Source organism: Venustampulla echinocandica, assembly GCF_003357145.1.
Source record: "Venustampulla echinocandica strain BP 5553 chromosome Unknown scaffold_2, whole genome shotgun sequence".
NCBI lineage: Eukaryota > Fungi > Ascomycota > Leotiomycetes > Helotiales > Pleuroascaceae > Venustampulla > Venustampulla echinocandica.
In genome coordinates this window covers 2,557,056-2,572,018 of record NW_022474207.1, presented here as the reverse complement: position 1 = coordinate 2,572,018, position 14,963 = coordinate 2,557,056, and the positions used below count along the sequence as shown (strand labels likewise).

Genomic DNA, 14,963 nt, shown 5'->3' with positions numbered 1-14,963 from the left:
GCGATAAGCACAAGCCAAGAGCCAGCACCACAGCCACTCAGCGGGCGTGAAACCACCAAGCAACGCAGCGGCGGCAGCTCGATCTTTTTTCGCGAGACTCGGCCGACAACGCGGAACTTCTCTCCGTCGCTGGTAGCTCGAAGTAGCTCGCCTCCCTCAACAGAGTACAAGAACCTTCCTCGTCCCCTTCCCCCCCTCCGCCCCCCCTTCGACTCTCTGCACCCTACAACAATCACCACGCACGCGAGTTACGACAGCACGGCTACGCCAGCTGGATCCTGGACTTCCCCGTCGCCAGCTTCGTTTCTCAGCTATCCACCGTGAAAATCAGTAATCTCGCCTCGTCCCCATCCCATCCCATCCCATCTCCAACGATGTTTGCCACTAGGGTTCTCCGCCAGGCGGCTGCTGCTGAGCGCACTCCGATGATCAAGTTCATTGGCAAGCGGCCCATTCCAGGTAAATATATCCTCCTTCCCACCTTGCCCTCACTGCGAATACAGCGCTAACGGTGGGAAAACAGAGTCTATTGACCATTCTGCCCGCAATGTCCACCCTGCCTCTCCCTCCCCTCGACTTCCTTCCGACTTCACCTCCGCCCCATCGGCTGCCAACTTCTCCTCCTACAGACAGAAGGCCATCCAGCATGGCCCTCTTAGTCGCGGCATTGGCGCCGTCTCCGGCCAGTCGCTCGGCCCCGTCGCCCCGGCCAAGGGCGAATACTTCGACCGCGACCAGCTCCCCGCCCGGTTCCGCCGCAGCCTTCTCGACATGGCTGAGATCGATGCTATTGAGACCGGCGGTGCTACATTAGTTTGCTAAGCACGTCAATCAGAGGAATCTGAGGGTGGCAAAAGCACACCGTATAAAGACGAAAACAAAAACGCAATGATACCCTACGGACTAGACCCCGGATGCAACATCATCGCCTCCGTCTGCCATGCGAAGGATACGCATGCTTGGGCGTGTGATGATTGGGAGGTTCTACCAGGAATACTGGGAACACTCCCGGCGGAGGTCGATGTTACGTGGAAATGCTCTTTGGGTGGCGGCAATGGTGGGGGAACCGGCGTAGATTTTCTTGCGGGATCGTGCGTGGTGCGCGTTTAGATTTTCCAGCGGGACGTTTGGCTTGTTTCTTTTTAGAAGGGTCTTTCCCTGGGCTGACTGGTAGCCATGTACAATATGCCAGCTGTTTACCAACTAAACTGTTACTCCATCACCGACCCGCTTTACTGAATTTTTCTTTTCATTCGTGTATATCAAAGTGGCAAGTCCCACATAACAACCAGCCGCTGTCGTGCTCATCTCATCGGTTATCACCTATGCGTCTCCAAAGCCCCCCTTTCTCCTCAAATATCTCAGCCATTGCCATGCAAGTGCTAGGTAAGCTGTCGCCGGCCCCGCCACATGCCTGGTCAACCGCCTGATAGTGGGTTCATATATTTTGACTATATGTACGCTATAATTCAAGTTTCATCTCCACAATAGCCCATATGCAAGTACCCGTTTACATGACGAACGATGCACCTCCCCCTATTTGCTCGTTCCAAAGGACCACACTACATTTTTTAACTTCGGCAACCATCCTTCTACCACAAACCAACCAACCTTTCCTCTCGGCTGTTGTATTAGCTCTTTTCTTTATGTCCTTGAAGTTGACTGTGGTTCACCGTATCCTATTGTGTTAATCTGTAGTGCAGATATAGATGCTTTACTAAAACTTCGTGTCCTGCATGACTTTATTTATCCTACGGAGGGTAATGAAGAGTTCGGTATATTCATGTAAAGCATGGTTCTGTTTGCACTGGGCGACACGTGTGGTTTATGTGTCTCCACTAGTCCTTACAATCTAGGTGATCAATCAGGGGCCGTAGAGTCACAAGTACTTATCCTTCTATCATCATAGTTTGTCTCTCTCTATATAAACTAGAAAAGCAGCAGTTAACAGAAGAGACCAAAACCTGCTACAAGTACTAAACATCTGAACAGTATATAATACCTTTTCTAAAAGAAATACCTGACATGTCTCAGGATTTCTACGACATTCGATAACAAGCTCTGATAGCAAATAACCCCCTCTTAACAGCGTTGCACAACAAGTCTTTCTGATGGATAACATCTCTTTCAAAAGCTTTTAGATATTCTGCAATAAAGACATGCGGTGTCCCCTTTTGCCGTCTAAATGACACCGCTCACTCTAGATAGGGACACCGCCCCTCTCTAAATAAGGATCGATCTCCTCGACTGGAAAAGCACCATCTCCTAGGAAACCACAAAAGAAGCCTCCTCTGTTCCCCATATCACAACAGCAACCAACCCAAACCCAAGCAACCACAACGTTAGTTACGCTCCAGCATCGGTAAGCAGCGCGCGCCATCTAACCCTTAACTAGACTGTGCCATTCACCAGAAGCGCGATCTATGCCGCTCCATATCAGATCACTAACGCGCCATAGCTAGCAAAGCTGCGACCAAAACGCCCAACCCAAATGGCGTGGGGAATGCGATCACTTCCACCACCTAACCCATTCCGCGACCCATCGATGAAAAACGCCTTCGAAAAAAGCGACGAGAACAGTGAGGATCAAAACGACGATAACAATGAGGATCAAAGTGACGATAACAATGAGGACCAAAGTGACGATAACACTGAGGACCTCCCGCAAGAAACCCAGCCGAGCATCCAAGAAAACCCAAGACACATTATCTATCGCGCTGCCGACCTGAACACGACTGCTTTATCCACCATCAGATACGCCCAGAAACGCATGAACGAACTAGGACTCTGCGAGAACCTGGATGAATTTAACTACTTCACTCTCTTCAACGAACTCCTCGAGACTACGCAAAAACAAGTAGAGACCAGTGAGGTACTGCAGAAGGCATTGGAAACCGCAACTGAGGAAAAGAGAGCCTTGGTAGCTCAGCTCGATGAGGTTGCGAAAAAACAAGTAGTCATCAGTGAGGGAATGAAGGAAGCATTTGAAGTCGCGAGGGAGGAAATGCAGAAAGCTTTGGAAATCGCGCGGGGGGAAAAGAGGGCTTTGGAAGCTGAGCTCGGCGAGGTTCAGGGGATTCTGGAGGTGCTCTAGTGGTTGCGTTGTTGGGCTGTGTAGATATGGATGTATAGCTGTTGCAAGCGGAGGGAGCTAGGTGACGGATTGTGAGAAGGAATGAATGGGGATGATGTTCTCTGAGGTGCGGGTGCGGTTGGGGGGTTGCTTATTTGAAATTCAAGTTGCTGCACGCACCTATACTCAATGGTATTGCCTATCTTTGACTATGCTCCTATGCATGTCCTGTCTCCTGTATTTGCCCAACAAGCACCTCATCCTGCTCCTACGGTGCTTCTCTATCTAATGACCAGAGGTTCCAAGCCGCTTTGGCGTCAACAACCTCTCCACTCTTCGTGGTTCGTACTAGAACCAAGGAGTTCCCTAAAGCAAACTTACTTTGCCTAAACCCCCTTATTTCACTCTCGCTCCTAAGCTCCCCGTGCTCAAGAAACCCCTATTCCCCATGGTTCCCCTCCATCCAATACTAAGTATCCCAAAAACCACCTTCCCATCAACAGGCTCAGCCCCTTGCCCATCCGGACCCAGCAATTCCTCAACCAAAAAACAAACCTGCTGTACATCACCGGGCATAAGAACCGGACGTTCCATCTCCTCACCCTCGGCAACAATCTCCCAATTAACTCCCTGACTCCTAATCCCCTCTCTCGTCTCTAGGGCTACAGTATCAAGCGTGATAGTCTCCTCGCCACAATTCTCCAACTGGGCTTCTAAAGCCCATTTCCTACTCGTATTCTTGGAGCCATCGTTAGGGGAAGACGGGAGGACGCCAGTTTTGGTTCGAACTACCATACACCCCTTACACACGAACTGGTATAACTTCCTAAACGTGCGGACCTTCCCCGAGGTAGGCGTTGTTTCAGTGTATGTCACAGTCACAGCAAGGACATGACTCCCCTCCTCTTTAAGATCGAAGTTCACGACTTTCTGCAGACTGCGTCCTGGTTCTAAATCCACCCCATCATGATGTTTCTGGTCCTCTTCCGTATCGGTTTTGGATTCTGGTGTGTTGGGACTTAGCCCGAGCGGAACCGGTACCGCTGAGCTGGGGATCTTCATCTCGGCTTCAATGCGCACATTGCTTATATTTTTAGGCATGTTTGCACCAGGTAGCATTTCATTATTCGCACAGAGCGTGCAGGAGAATGTCTCGCCTACGTAGGCGGACCCAAAGGCCGGAGGGAGTGTGAGGAGGGGGGAGAGGATGAAAGCATCATTTTGAGCCCCGGGGTATGCGAGGGAGGCGGACGGGGAGGGGAAGACGGTTGGTGAATCGGAGGGAGATGGGATAGGTGTTGGTAGAGGGAGAGGATGTTGTATTGAGAGAGAGGGGCGCGAGAGTCTGGATCAATATATTAGATACTACGTTGGACTGAATGGGTGGCATGTATTGTAGAGTTACCTGAGGACTTTCAAGGAAACAGAATGAGGTTCTTTCACCGCATCAACAGCTGCAGCACCGCGCTGATGCGCCATTGTTCAGTAATGCACGTTAAGCCATTCCATATGTTATGTTGTTGTGGCATATGATTGTGGAATATGGCCCAGGAACTTGAGGGGCATACAGAGATACGATATACTATGCCGCGGTGGTACAGTACTCATGGATTCTGCCACTCTCACCGCTTCCTTATCACTCAGTCTTTTCGGAACCGACCAGAAACCCCCTGATGACCAGAATTACTCAAAGGTCTTGTCAAAATCGAAATTGCCATGAATCACGATTGTGCAAGCTACGGTAACAAGCCAGGAAACATGTTTAATCATAAAACATCACATCAAAATGTCGGCTGCGGATGGGATTTCACCTATGATGTGGTCACTTATACAACATTACAAGATATCAAGGCAGGGCAAAACCTGTGAATATAAATGGGCCACGGTTTAGATTTAGGATACTGAATGAACAAATCGAATATGTACCGGAAGATCGACAGAAGTTATGAATTACATAGCGCAGATTGGTTGATTGATTGATTGGCTTGTAAATTTTCAGGTGTTTGGTGCACACCTCAGATTGATGGAGCTTCCGCCTAATGTACAAGAATGAGGTTACCTCGCAATATTTTCCCTGCCCGAGACTCTACGGCTTCCCAAATAGGACCAAAATGTGACGAGAGAATCGCAAAAAGCCGTTACATTCCAGGTGGTGGAGGAACCTATAGAGGTTAGCAACGTCACCGGAAATCTCTTGGCTAAACCTACAGCGCTGTAACTGCCCACGCCCGGGGCTGCTCCGGATGGTGGTGGTGGGGGAGGTGCTTCGCTGGGGGGTGGTGGAGGAGCAGAGCCAGGGGCCCCGGCGGCAGCACCAGGAGCACCAGGTGGAGGAGATTGTTGCTGGCCTTGAGCAGCAGCTGCAGCCATGTATTGTTGATAGTACTGGGCATACGCTGCATATCCACCATAAGCTGCATATGGATCGGCCCCATTAGCATAATATTGGGCATACTGGGCAGCATAATCAGCCCCCGCAGTAGGACTGGCAGCACCAGGTGCCGCGGTAGCAGCAGCCGGACTCATGACGGTACTGGGGGTATTCGGGGCTGGCGAATTGCTATATCCTCCATAACCTCCTCCACTGTAGGAGTGTGACCTATCAGAAGGAGCGCGATCGCCATAACCACGCTCACCTCCGTAACCAGTGGTGCTATAGCCCCGCTGTGGAGGTGGCCTATTCTTGAACTCTTCATACTGATCTCTCACATTCTTTAGCAGATCTTCGCAAAGCTCCTTTGCCTTCTGGACGTCGTTCGGATCAGGTCCCCTTTTTCCTATTAGCATAAAATAGTGATATGGAACAACTGATACCTACGCAACATGGAGATACATGTCCTCATCACTCTCGCGATTAGTTGAATACTCTGTGAAACCAGAGCCTCGCCCTTTGATCTGGACACGGCATCTAGTCTCTTGCTGGATATGCTTGACATAGGCTCCTTGATGACCGACAACTTGAGCGCGGAGATTGAAGCCAGGGATCGGTTCGAAATCGATCGGAATTCGCTCCTCGGGCCATTTTCGCTGTGCACCGGGTCAGTACGACAACCGACATGGGCATAACAAGTGTCCTACTCTTCCAAATTCGTCTCTTTCGACTTGATCTGGTTCTCGTCTACGGAATCGCCGCTCATCAACTAGATTCGGGAGTTCCTGCTTCATGAGCTCGTCAATCTTCGCAACCGCCTGCTCAAGGCCTAGTTTGGTGGTGCTGGTAACGTGGAGGTAAAGCGGAGGATTCTAGACATTCAGTTAGTGCTTTTCCCGGAAACTTTTAGAAGGGAACTTACAGCAGCCGTGGCCATGCTCTTATCAGGGTAGTAGCTTCCACGCGTGGTGACATCTTGAAAAGTCAACATGAGAACTATATATCAAACAGTAAGTTGTAGGTGTAGCATACCAGCTCCGGTTTCTTCCTTGATCTAGATGTCACGCAGCGGGAGTCAGCAGATGCCAAAGAGGGGTGTTTAGCGCGAGCTATGCGTGCTTTCAGGTAAGCTTCAAGAACCTCCACACAAATGATAAGCTAGAAAGAAAGGAGGGGAAGATGCCAAAAGTAACGTTATGCTATATGAAGAAGGATCTGATGATATCAGTGGGGTATTAACACAAGGAGTATTTACCATCTCTTGAGTAGCACCTTTGGTCAGTGTATAACGGTTGCGCAGATCGTTGACTTCGATGTCTTTGATATAGTCGCCGTCCACAATATACATCTCACCATTAACTGTGCTTGCGCTGTTGCCTCCACCGGATGCTCCTGGTGACGCTGACTTTCCGGCAGAGGGGCTCAGTGTAGATCGGATAGGCGGGACATCGACATGCTGAATGCCTCTCTTGGCTTGAATTTGCGCATTGATCCTGGCAGCGGCGGCAGCTATGGGAATACGTTAGAAACAGCATATAGACCAGAGTTTAATAAGAGTTAACAAACCTGCAGCGGCAGCAGCATCAGTAGGGACTTTCTTTACGGTGTCTGGTGCGGGACTGCCCGAGGCTCTTCCAGGCGGACTTCTGCTTCGTCGTGACTCTGACTGCTTTGCAGCTGGAGGGGAACGCGATCGTCTGTCAAATCGAGATGCGCGCTTTGGCTCCGGGACAGTCTGGTCGAAGCGCGAACGCTTTGCGGTGCGTCGCTCTGTATCATCCATCTTGATGGTGCGGGGGCGCGACTTGCACGAATATAAGTGTTGTCTACAGGTGTAGGTGTAGGTGAGGTGGAAGTTGTAGTTGTTCAGCCTCATGGCTGTCTGAGCGTACAAAAGCCCGTCCCCAGGTCTCGCTAAATCTTCTTAGCTCGACTCAACCATAACTTTTCGCTATCCTCGGGTCGCCGCTCTCGGCCATCTCCCTCCCTCCACCTTGGACTCATCGACAAACATCGCTCAATTGCAGAGCAAGGTGCTGATCGAGGAAGGGCAGAACTCTCGGAATCCCATCAAGGCCCTTACTGGCTTGCAATTGTCTATCATGGCCTCACGAAGCGCCCTCCTCTCTCTCCCAATTCGAGCAGCCGTTCCCCGAAGTTCCACCGTCCTGCTTTCCCGTCAGCATGCCCGAGCAGAGTCAACAGGTTCCTCCACCGCAGCGCTAGCATACAAAGCTCTGCACCGAAAGATCCACCCTCTTCCTACCTCAGACGCCCCTTCGACTTGGTCAGCTCAAGCTGCTGTGTCCAACATCCTCTACGAAACCCCCTCGCCTTCACTTGCCCCGCCCAAGCGACACATCCTCAACTGCCTCGTGCAAAATGAGCCCGGTGTGCTCTCACGTGTGTCCGGCATTCTGGCCGCTCGCGGATTCAATATCGACTCCCTCGTCGTCTGCCACACCGAAGTTGAAGACCTCTCCCGGATGACAATCGTGCTCTCTGGGCAAGATGGCGTCGTGGAGCAAGCCCGACGACAACTAGAGGACTTGGTTCCCGTATGGGCTGTCCTAGATTATACATCCGCGGCATTGGTGCAGCGAGAGTTACTACTTGCTAAGATCAACATCCTGGGCCCAGAGTACTTTGAGGAGTTACAGGCCCATCATAGGGAGATTACCGCAAGTGATTCGGACGGCGTGGGAGCCGAGGAAGAGTGGTCACAGAAGAGAACCGAGCAGCTGAGGGCAATTGATGATTTCCATCCCAGCAAGTTATTGCTCAGCCAGGCTTTGAGACATAAGCATGAGCATTTGAAGTCGATTACGTACTTCGCCCATCAGTTCGGTGGAAAGGTTTTGGATATCAGCACCAATAGCTGTATCGTGGAACTGTGAGTCACCTTGTCCTGTGTGTTCTTTTTCATATACTGACAACCCATCCAGCTCAGCAAAACCCGTCCGAATCGATTCGTTCATAAAGCTCATTAGTCCCTTCGGTATCCTCGAATCCACACGAACTGGTTTGATGGCGCTTCCCCGTTCGCCACTTTTTGGTCCTAACGAAGCCGAGCTCATTAAGGATGCCGATGATATTGTGGACGCCAGCACACTTCCCCCAGGATAAATAGATATGGTCAACTCACGTTACAAAGATCGGTGGGTAGGGGAGTTGGCGTTTTTTCATACTTGAAGCACGTCACGTTTTGATATTTTGACGCTATGAATTGGCTTATTGTAGCTGGACTCTGTTTGTGTCTATCTAATATACACCCAAATTCAACCTAAAACTCCTCGATTGTGATCATAAATTCCATATACCAATTACGCCGTCACCCGTAACTCCTGATGTATCGTAACATATCTCATAACTTAACGCTTGCACCAATTCCAGAACCAATATACCAAACCGATTCAGACCAGTGTTCAAGTTTAACCTCAACAGTGCCTCTCCCATCAAGCTTCATCTTCCCTCCCAAAGCTTCCTTGATCCTTTCATATCCAACAGAATCAAACGACCATTCAACTGGAAGTCTCGGAGTTGTGCTGCGGCCAGGAGGAACCTTAAAAGGCAGATCATATTCAATCCTGCCCACAGGTTCGGTATGGTTATAGAATGCGGTAGCGTTTATGTTTTGGAGGAATATCGTGCTATGTTGTAGAGGTGAAATGAGAATGAACTCAGCCTTAGAGGAGAATAGGTGGAAGATAGCAGCGTCGATGAAATGGGGCTTATCATCAATATCTTCGCCGTCTTTGCCGTCGTCGCCATGCCCTGGTGAGGATAGCCTAGGGGTAGGGATCTCTATCCCGAATTTGCTGAGGGCTTGGCCAAGTCTCGGCTGGTGAGGAATGGATTCATTGTGGGCCTGGAAAGTCAAGCTGGTGTTGAATCCGGAAATATACTGAGATATAAATTCTCGCCCGATGTTTCTGCCTTTCTCGGCCCCGAATTTAGCTGGGCCCCAGGTCGCCTGCACAAGCACATTCGTGTTGTTGCCCTTGACAACAGCGACATTTCTCACAGTAGCTTCGCCGACGACAGAGCCATTGTTGAGAACATGTATGTTGATAAAAGGTATTTGGGCGGTGTAGTTAGAGGGATTGGTGAAGTTGACCCGGGCCTCGAAGTTCAAAGAAGTCTTATCCGTACTCAAGACTCGTAGATCGCCGACCTTTGGGTTCAGATTTCGAAAGCCGTCGCCTGTAGAGATCGCTGTGCTCTCGTCAGCTTCCGTGCGGATCCAGCCGAATAATGAATGGAAACATTTTTCCTAACGTTTGACAGGAACAACGCCATTAGCAGGCATCTGTTTGACGGGAAGTTTCCCTAGGACCGTGGACACTTCGACGTCAACAAGAGCTTGAATCTCAAGTATCACGTCGCCTCCACCAAAGATGAGTTCTTGTATAACGTCGGAAAATACGTCGCTATCAGTGATGTTGAGCGGAACGTTCTTGATGAGAGATTGAATTCTCAGCATGGCCTCCTCTCCATCTGTAGGATCAATCCGTGATGATTCAGCCTTCTGCCACTTTCGCAAATTGAGCACTCCAAGCTTATCGCCTTTGTAGAAAACATCGGCTGTAGCTTTGACTCGTGTAACATTGAGTCCAAAATTCATCTCCTTGGGCAAGCTCGCAATTACGTTGATATTGCCCGAGATTCGTGGATTTGCTTCATCCGATCCTGGCTCCGCGAACGGATCCGGAAGGCTGAAATTGGTATCCTCCAGGGAGAAATTTCGGATGAGCTTATCAAAAGTGCGTCCTGGAAACGGAACTGGAACCGTGACACTAGATATGATCTGGGTAATCCACTCAGGTGTGTGTTCGTTCGGGGCACTCGAGCCTCGTACAAATACTGTCGTCTCCTGGCCATGAATGTAATCTCCTAATAACAGATCTAGGGGCGATGATTTTGTGTGTGGGCAGTCCTGAATCAGTGACTCGGGGAGCTCCCGAATGACACCTTCAACACCGACTTCTACCTCCGAGATAGGGTTCACGGCGACAATGTCCGTTGTTGCCTCTGCCAGACGAATGTACGGATCATCCGTCACGCAGTTTGGCACCAGGATGTCAAATCCGAGCGGTGGGATGGTGAACTTGACCGGGTAACTGTTTATGACAGATAGAGAGACATCTGCAGCCATACCCCGACGGCCACTAGAGGAAAGAGGAATCTCATGGAAATTGAGGCGCGTGATATTGTACTCGGGAATAGTTAGGTGGTCGCCTAAACTCGGTATTAGCCATTGCTACGTCCATATGCCACCTTGACCAAGATTGCTCGAAGATTTGACAGTGTCTGGAAACAAGCGAAAGTCTAACACTTATTAGATTGCGTACCGTTCCTCCTAGGGATGGCACCAGCTCTATTAAAGCTCCTCTCGAGTTACGCTAAAACCTTCTCCCCCAAATAAAAGGACGCAAAAGAACGGTAGAGGGATTGACCTTCAAGCATAAGTGATTCTGAGATGGTCTGAGTCCCAAGGGGAATCAAGCCAGTTTTAAGGCCAACATTCGTCTTGCCCAGTACCCTCAATGTACCCAGGCGGCCCTCGAGCCAGTCATTGGCGACCTGTCGGATGCCTTCAATATTGCCTGGCTCTAGTGCTGCGATGAAGTCAATCAGGGTTGTTTCCCCATTCCGGATATTGACCACGACTCGTGGTACAGTAGCCGTGCCGATAAGGAGATTTCCGTATTCCGGTAAGTAGACTTCCACTTTAGCTTCTTGGGTCTCGACTTTATGGGCAATCCAAGTGCCAAAGCGACCGATATTCCTGATATGCTCGTTCGCCACTCTTGAGGCGTCCATTCTAAAACTAGCTTGGATCCTCGCATTCACACCAGTGCTAGTGATAGAGTCTATCGATAGATTCGTTGGCTCGATAACCAAGGCCTCTTTGGCGTACTCTTCAACAGCGCCAGGAGCAAAGAATGCACCGAGAGTGATGGCTATAATGATTGTCGCGAGAAGGGCAGCAAACACGACTGCTGGCCATCGTCGAACGCCCTTTGACGCCAGCGATGACGACGAGCCATGCCCATTTTGCAAGGATCGCAACGATATCGCAGCCGCCGAAGGCACCCCTTCCTCTGCACCATCTTGTGATCCATCATATCGAGGAGTATCGTCGGACCGTGATAATAAAGGCGTATCTTCGTGTAAATCATCAGAGTGGCGTGAGTCTTTGGAGAGCGAGCTGGACCTGGATCTGGCGGGACTGCCAAGCAGCGGCGAGGAAGGGTTGTCGGACATTGCCTCGGTAGATTGCGATAGTTATGGCTCGCAGCTGGAATGGTAGACTCCCGACGGCCAGCGCGAGGGATGATAATAGATGGCGCTGATGGTATAGATTGAGGCCGATGATAATCGATAAGGATGATGGTGGGTACTGGTACGTAGTGAAGATGCTCAACCAACTTGGCGGGCGAGTTTCGAGTACCTGGCACTAGCAAGGGAGAGCAGTGACGACGTGGTCTTGTGCTGCCTTAGGGATAAGGTTAGCCGTTAGTGGGACAGCTGTATCACAGTCCCACAGCGTAGCGAAAATTCCTTTCTCCTACCAAAAACACCTCAAGAGAAGAGAATAAAAGATATTCGGAATTTGGATTAAGCAGCTACAAGGCAATTGCAATCCTATGCGTCAATGCTGGAATCCATCGCGATCACGCAGATCTCCGGTGCAGATGAGCCCTGCAACACAGACTCTTCTGGGCTCTCTGCAAACGGACTCTCAAACCGGAGACAACAGAAGCCAATCCAATCCAGTATAGTCCTATCCTCTCCTCCTTCCCCTCGCTGCAAGCAGTAGCATCATTGCTACCCCGTCAATTAAATCCAGTATATCAATTATACCGGACCTAAATTGGGCTCTTTCGCCATCTCTATGCGATTTGGCTCTCATTCAATCCGAAGATTACTTTCTTTCGCTTATAACCAGTTTAGTGCTTCAGTTCCCATGTGCTGATTCTCTCTGGCTTTAAACGCGCACATGATTTGTATATATTGTCAGAACTACTATGAGGGGTGGGTGGAGTGTCCCCAGATCTAGACCTCGCCGCATTGATATCGGGATATCGGCGGCACCATGTTAGTTCCCTGGATATGGATCTTGTTAGTGCATCTTCCACAACTATATTCAGACTCCAGGATCTACCTGCGTCTCAATTTTAAATTCAGGGCGTTTGGAATATCTGAAATTTTATATAATCTCGATTGACAAAATCTATTTCTTCTTATGTCTATATGTAATATAGCGTTGATCTGTCTTTCTATCGCATGCCTAAACCCCACGCTGGGCGGGCGAAATAATTCAACAGTCGAAGAATCCCAATAGCTACTGCATTTTAAAGTTTCCTGCCATTCTTGTGCCTATCTTTTTAGGAGTTCCAGGGGACCCTCATCCTGTGCGTGCTGTTGTGAGAAAGTATACACAGAGTACGAAACGCATGACAGTTACTCACAAGAAGCTATTCGAACCGCATCACAACACTCCCGGCAAAACCGCCCTCCGTCCCCCAACCTTCTCCCTCCCAAACCGGTCAATATACCACTTCCTCCCGCTCACTGCTCTAGGCAACATAGTGGCAACCTCATTAACCACAAAGTTCCTCGCAGGCACACACGCCCAACCCCCAATAATCCAAAACCCCAACCACTCAATCCACTCGCACAAATAATGGGGATAAAGAACATACTTGAACAAGCCCCCAGTGGGAATCTTGTACACCTTGTGCACGTTGGGGTTCTTTTTGTTAGACTGCGAGGGCCGACGGATCTGGCGCAGTACTTCATCGTGGTAGATATTCCCCGCGAGACCGAGGGTCCATACGAGAAGTCCCAGCCCTATGCGAGAGTGCGCTAGGTGCCAGGAGGAGGACGCGGTGGGACCGTAGCCGCCTAGGTAGCCGCCGATTGAGAGGCCGTTGGTGAGTTGGAAGGCAAGGGCGGCGATCCAGACGAGGGGGTGGATGGGGGACATGGAGGGAGCGAGGAGAGGGCCTAGGATAGCGCGATTGATGTAGTGGATGGTCTTGGTGGATGTTAGAATGGGAATCGATTCCGTGGAAAGGGGATAAAGTTGGATGGGAGATTTACAAAAAGCCCAGCCATAGCTTTGTTTTGCCACGGCAAGTCGCTGATGCCAAGTTCAGCGGGGAGGGTGTTGACGATGTATAGCACCGTCATGAACCCAGGTACCTCCATCGTGATCCACGCAATTTTGCCCGGAATGTTGAAGCTGCTATTTGTCGAGGTCTTTCCAGCTCCATACCAGGATATAATCCATTGTAGAGCGGCGATCTTACGATACATGAATCAGTATTTTTGTATTTGGGTTGGGAGAGCGGATGTGGACGGGGGGGTTAATTACAAGAGGGAAGAATTGGAACAAGTAGACAGCCAATTCCCAATTCTCTCTCGAAGGAGGTAACCAATTCTCTATAACAGCCATCGTATCTAGCGGTGGCTGTCCCGCCACAAATTAAAAGAAGTCTTGAGGACGAGGTTTGACGTTGTTCGGCTGGTTGTCAGAATGCGCTGGGAAATTAATAGATGCAGCACCAAGCGGTGATAGCAAACAGGGCAAACACAAGCCGCAGCCTTGCGCGGCATATGTTCAGCCTTGCATGGAGTTGACATCACATCACATTACATCTACAACCTCACTCATTCCCTCAACTAATATCTTCTCAACTCCTGAAACCCGCCTCATCCCCATCCCCATCCTCATAATCCTAATCACAACCCTTAACCAAAGAATGGCCACACCAACATCCACAACCCCAATCAACCCCTCCAACCCCGAAATGCGCTCACATCTCCTCTCCCACTACTCCACCCTCCTCTCCACCTTCAGCACCTCCCCCTCCAAATTCAAAATCCTCACCTCCCTCCCTCACATATCTCCCACCTCGACAACACCACCTCCCCCACCCCCAAAAACCCTCTACGTCCTCGACTCCTCCTTCAACCCCCCAACCCTCGCCCACCTGCACATCGCCCGCACCGCCCTCCTCCAAGATAACCTGCCCCCCTCACCCACAACCAGAAAACACATCCTCCTCCTCCTCGCCACCACCAACGCCGACAAAAAAGACCCCACGCCAGCCTCCTTCCCCCAACGCCTCTGCATGCTCCGTCTCCTCGCCGAAGAACTAATTTCCGAATTCCCGTCAAAACCATCAGAGCAAGCAGCAGGTTCCGCGCGCTTAACAGTCGACATCGGCGTAACGAAACAGCCATATTTCATCGACAAAAGCATCTCGATCCTCGAAGAAGGAGCATCCTATAACCAGGACACGGAACAGGTCCACCTCCTAGGCTACGATACGCTCGTGCGTTTACTAGATGTGAAGTACTATCCCCCCGCCCATACACTCGAGCCTTTGCATCCCTTCCTCGCGAAGCATAGGTTGCTGGTGACGTACCGCGCGGATGATAAATGGGGGGATAGGGAGGCGCAGGATGGGTTTTTGAAGGGGGTGGAGGAGGGGGCGTTGGATGGGG

General features: G+C 50.4%; 8 protein-coding genes across 8 annotated transcripts; 4 read left to right on the top strand and 4 right to left on the bottom strand.

Moving 5' to 3' along the window:
- Nucleotides 1–374: 374 nt before the first annotated feature.
- BP5553_05207 (uncharacterized protein) lies at nucleotides 375–1,110 on the top strand (the record flags this gene model as incomplete). Its single annotated transcript, XM_032013830.1, has 3 exons — nucleotides 375–459; nucleotides 524–802; nucleotides 836–1,110. 3 exons carry the CDS (start codon nucleotides 375–377, stop codon nucleotides 1,108–1,110), a joined length of 639 nt encoding a protein of 212 aa, XP_031870430.1.
- Nucleotides 1,111–2,491: 1,381 nt separating this feature from the next.
- BP5553_05206 (uncharacterized protein) lies at nucleotides 2,492–3,094 on the top strand (the record flags this gene model as incomplete). The annotated part of the gene is made up of 1 exon (XM_032013829.1): nucleotides 2,492–3,094. The coding sequence occupies one exon, from the start codon at nucleotides 2,492–2,494 to the stop codon at nucleotides 3,092–3,094; it is 603 nt and encodes a 200-aa protein (XP_031870429.1).
- A 375-nt stretch (nucleotides 3,095–3,469) lies between these two features.
- BP5553_05205 (Uncharacterized protein) lies at nucleotides 3,470–4,552 on the bottom strand (the record flags this gene model as incomplete). Its single annotated transcript, XM_032013828.1, has 2 exons — nucleotides 3,470–4,418; nucleotides 4,479–4,552. The coding sequence occupies 2 exons, from the start codon at nucleotides 4,550–4,552 to the stop codon at nucleotides 3,470–3,472; spliced, it is 1,023 nt and encodes a 340-aa protein (XP_031870428.1).
- Nucleotides 4,553–5,211: 659 nt separating this feature from the next.
- BP5553_05204 (Uncharacterized protein) lies at nucleotides 5,212–7,227 on the bottom strand (the record flags this gene model as incomplete). The annotated part of the gene is made up of 8 exons (XM_032013827.1): nucleotides 5,212–5,235; nucleotides 5,282–5,843; nucleotides 5,892–6,100; nucleotides 6,152–6,316; nucleotides 6,367–6,419; nucleotides 6,477–6,498; nucleotides 6,700–6,953; nucleotides 7,011–7,227. 8 exons carry the CDS (start codon nucleotides 7,225–7,227, stop codon nucleotides 5,212–5,214), a joined length of 1,506 nt encoding a protein of 501 aa, XP_031870427.1.
- A 319-nt stretch (nucleotides 7,228–7,546) lies between these two features.
- BP5553_05203 (Acetolactate synthase) lies at nucleotides 7,547–8,570 on the top strand (the record flags this gene model as incomplete). The annotated part of the gene is made up of 2 exons (XM_032013826.1): nucleotides 7,547–8,337; nucleotides 8,390–8,570. The coding sequence occupies 2 exons, from the start codon at nucleotides 7,547–7,549 to the stop codon at nucleotides 8,568–8,570; spliced, it is 972 nt and encodes a 323-aa protein (XP_031870426.1).
- A 238-nt stretch (nucleotides 8,571–8,808) lies between these two features.
- Nucleotides 8,809–11,711, bottom strand: BP5553_05202 (Uncharacterized protein; the record flags this gene model as incomplete). Its single annotated transcript, XM_032013825.1, has 3 exons — nucleotides 8,809–9,659; nucleotides 9,723–10,682; nucleotides 10,901–11,711. 3 exons carry the CDS (start codon nucleotides 11,709–11,711, stop codon nucleotides 8,809–8,811), a joined length of 2,622 nt encoding a protein of 873 aa, XP_031870425.1.
- A 1,116-nt stretch (nucleotides 11,712–12,827) lies between these two features.
- On the bottom strand, nucleotides 12,828–13,769 carry BP5553_05201 (putative steroid 5 alpha-reductase; the record flags this gene model as incomplete). The annotated part of the gene is made up of 3 exons (XM_032013824.1): nucleotides 12,828–12,869; nucleotides 13,024–13,488; nucleotides 13,554–13,769. 3 exons carry the CDS (start codon nucleotides 13,767–13,769, stop codon nucleotides 12,828–12,830), a joined length of 723 nt encoding a protein of 240 aa, XP_031870424.1.
- Nucleotides 13,770–14,215: 446 nt separating this feature from the next.
- BP5553_05200 (uncharacterized protein) lies at nucleotides 14,216–14,868 on the top strand (the record flags this gene model as incomplete). The annotated part of the gene is made up of 2 exons (XM_032013823.1): nucleotides 14,216–14,795; nucleotides 14,864–14,868. 2 exons carry the CDS (start codon nucleotides 14,216–14,218, stop codon nucleotides 14,866–14,868), a joined length of 585 nt encoding a protein of 194 aa, XP_031870423.1.
- Between the last annotated feature and the right edge of the window lie 95 nt (nucleotides 14,869–14,963).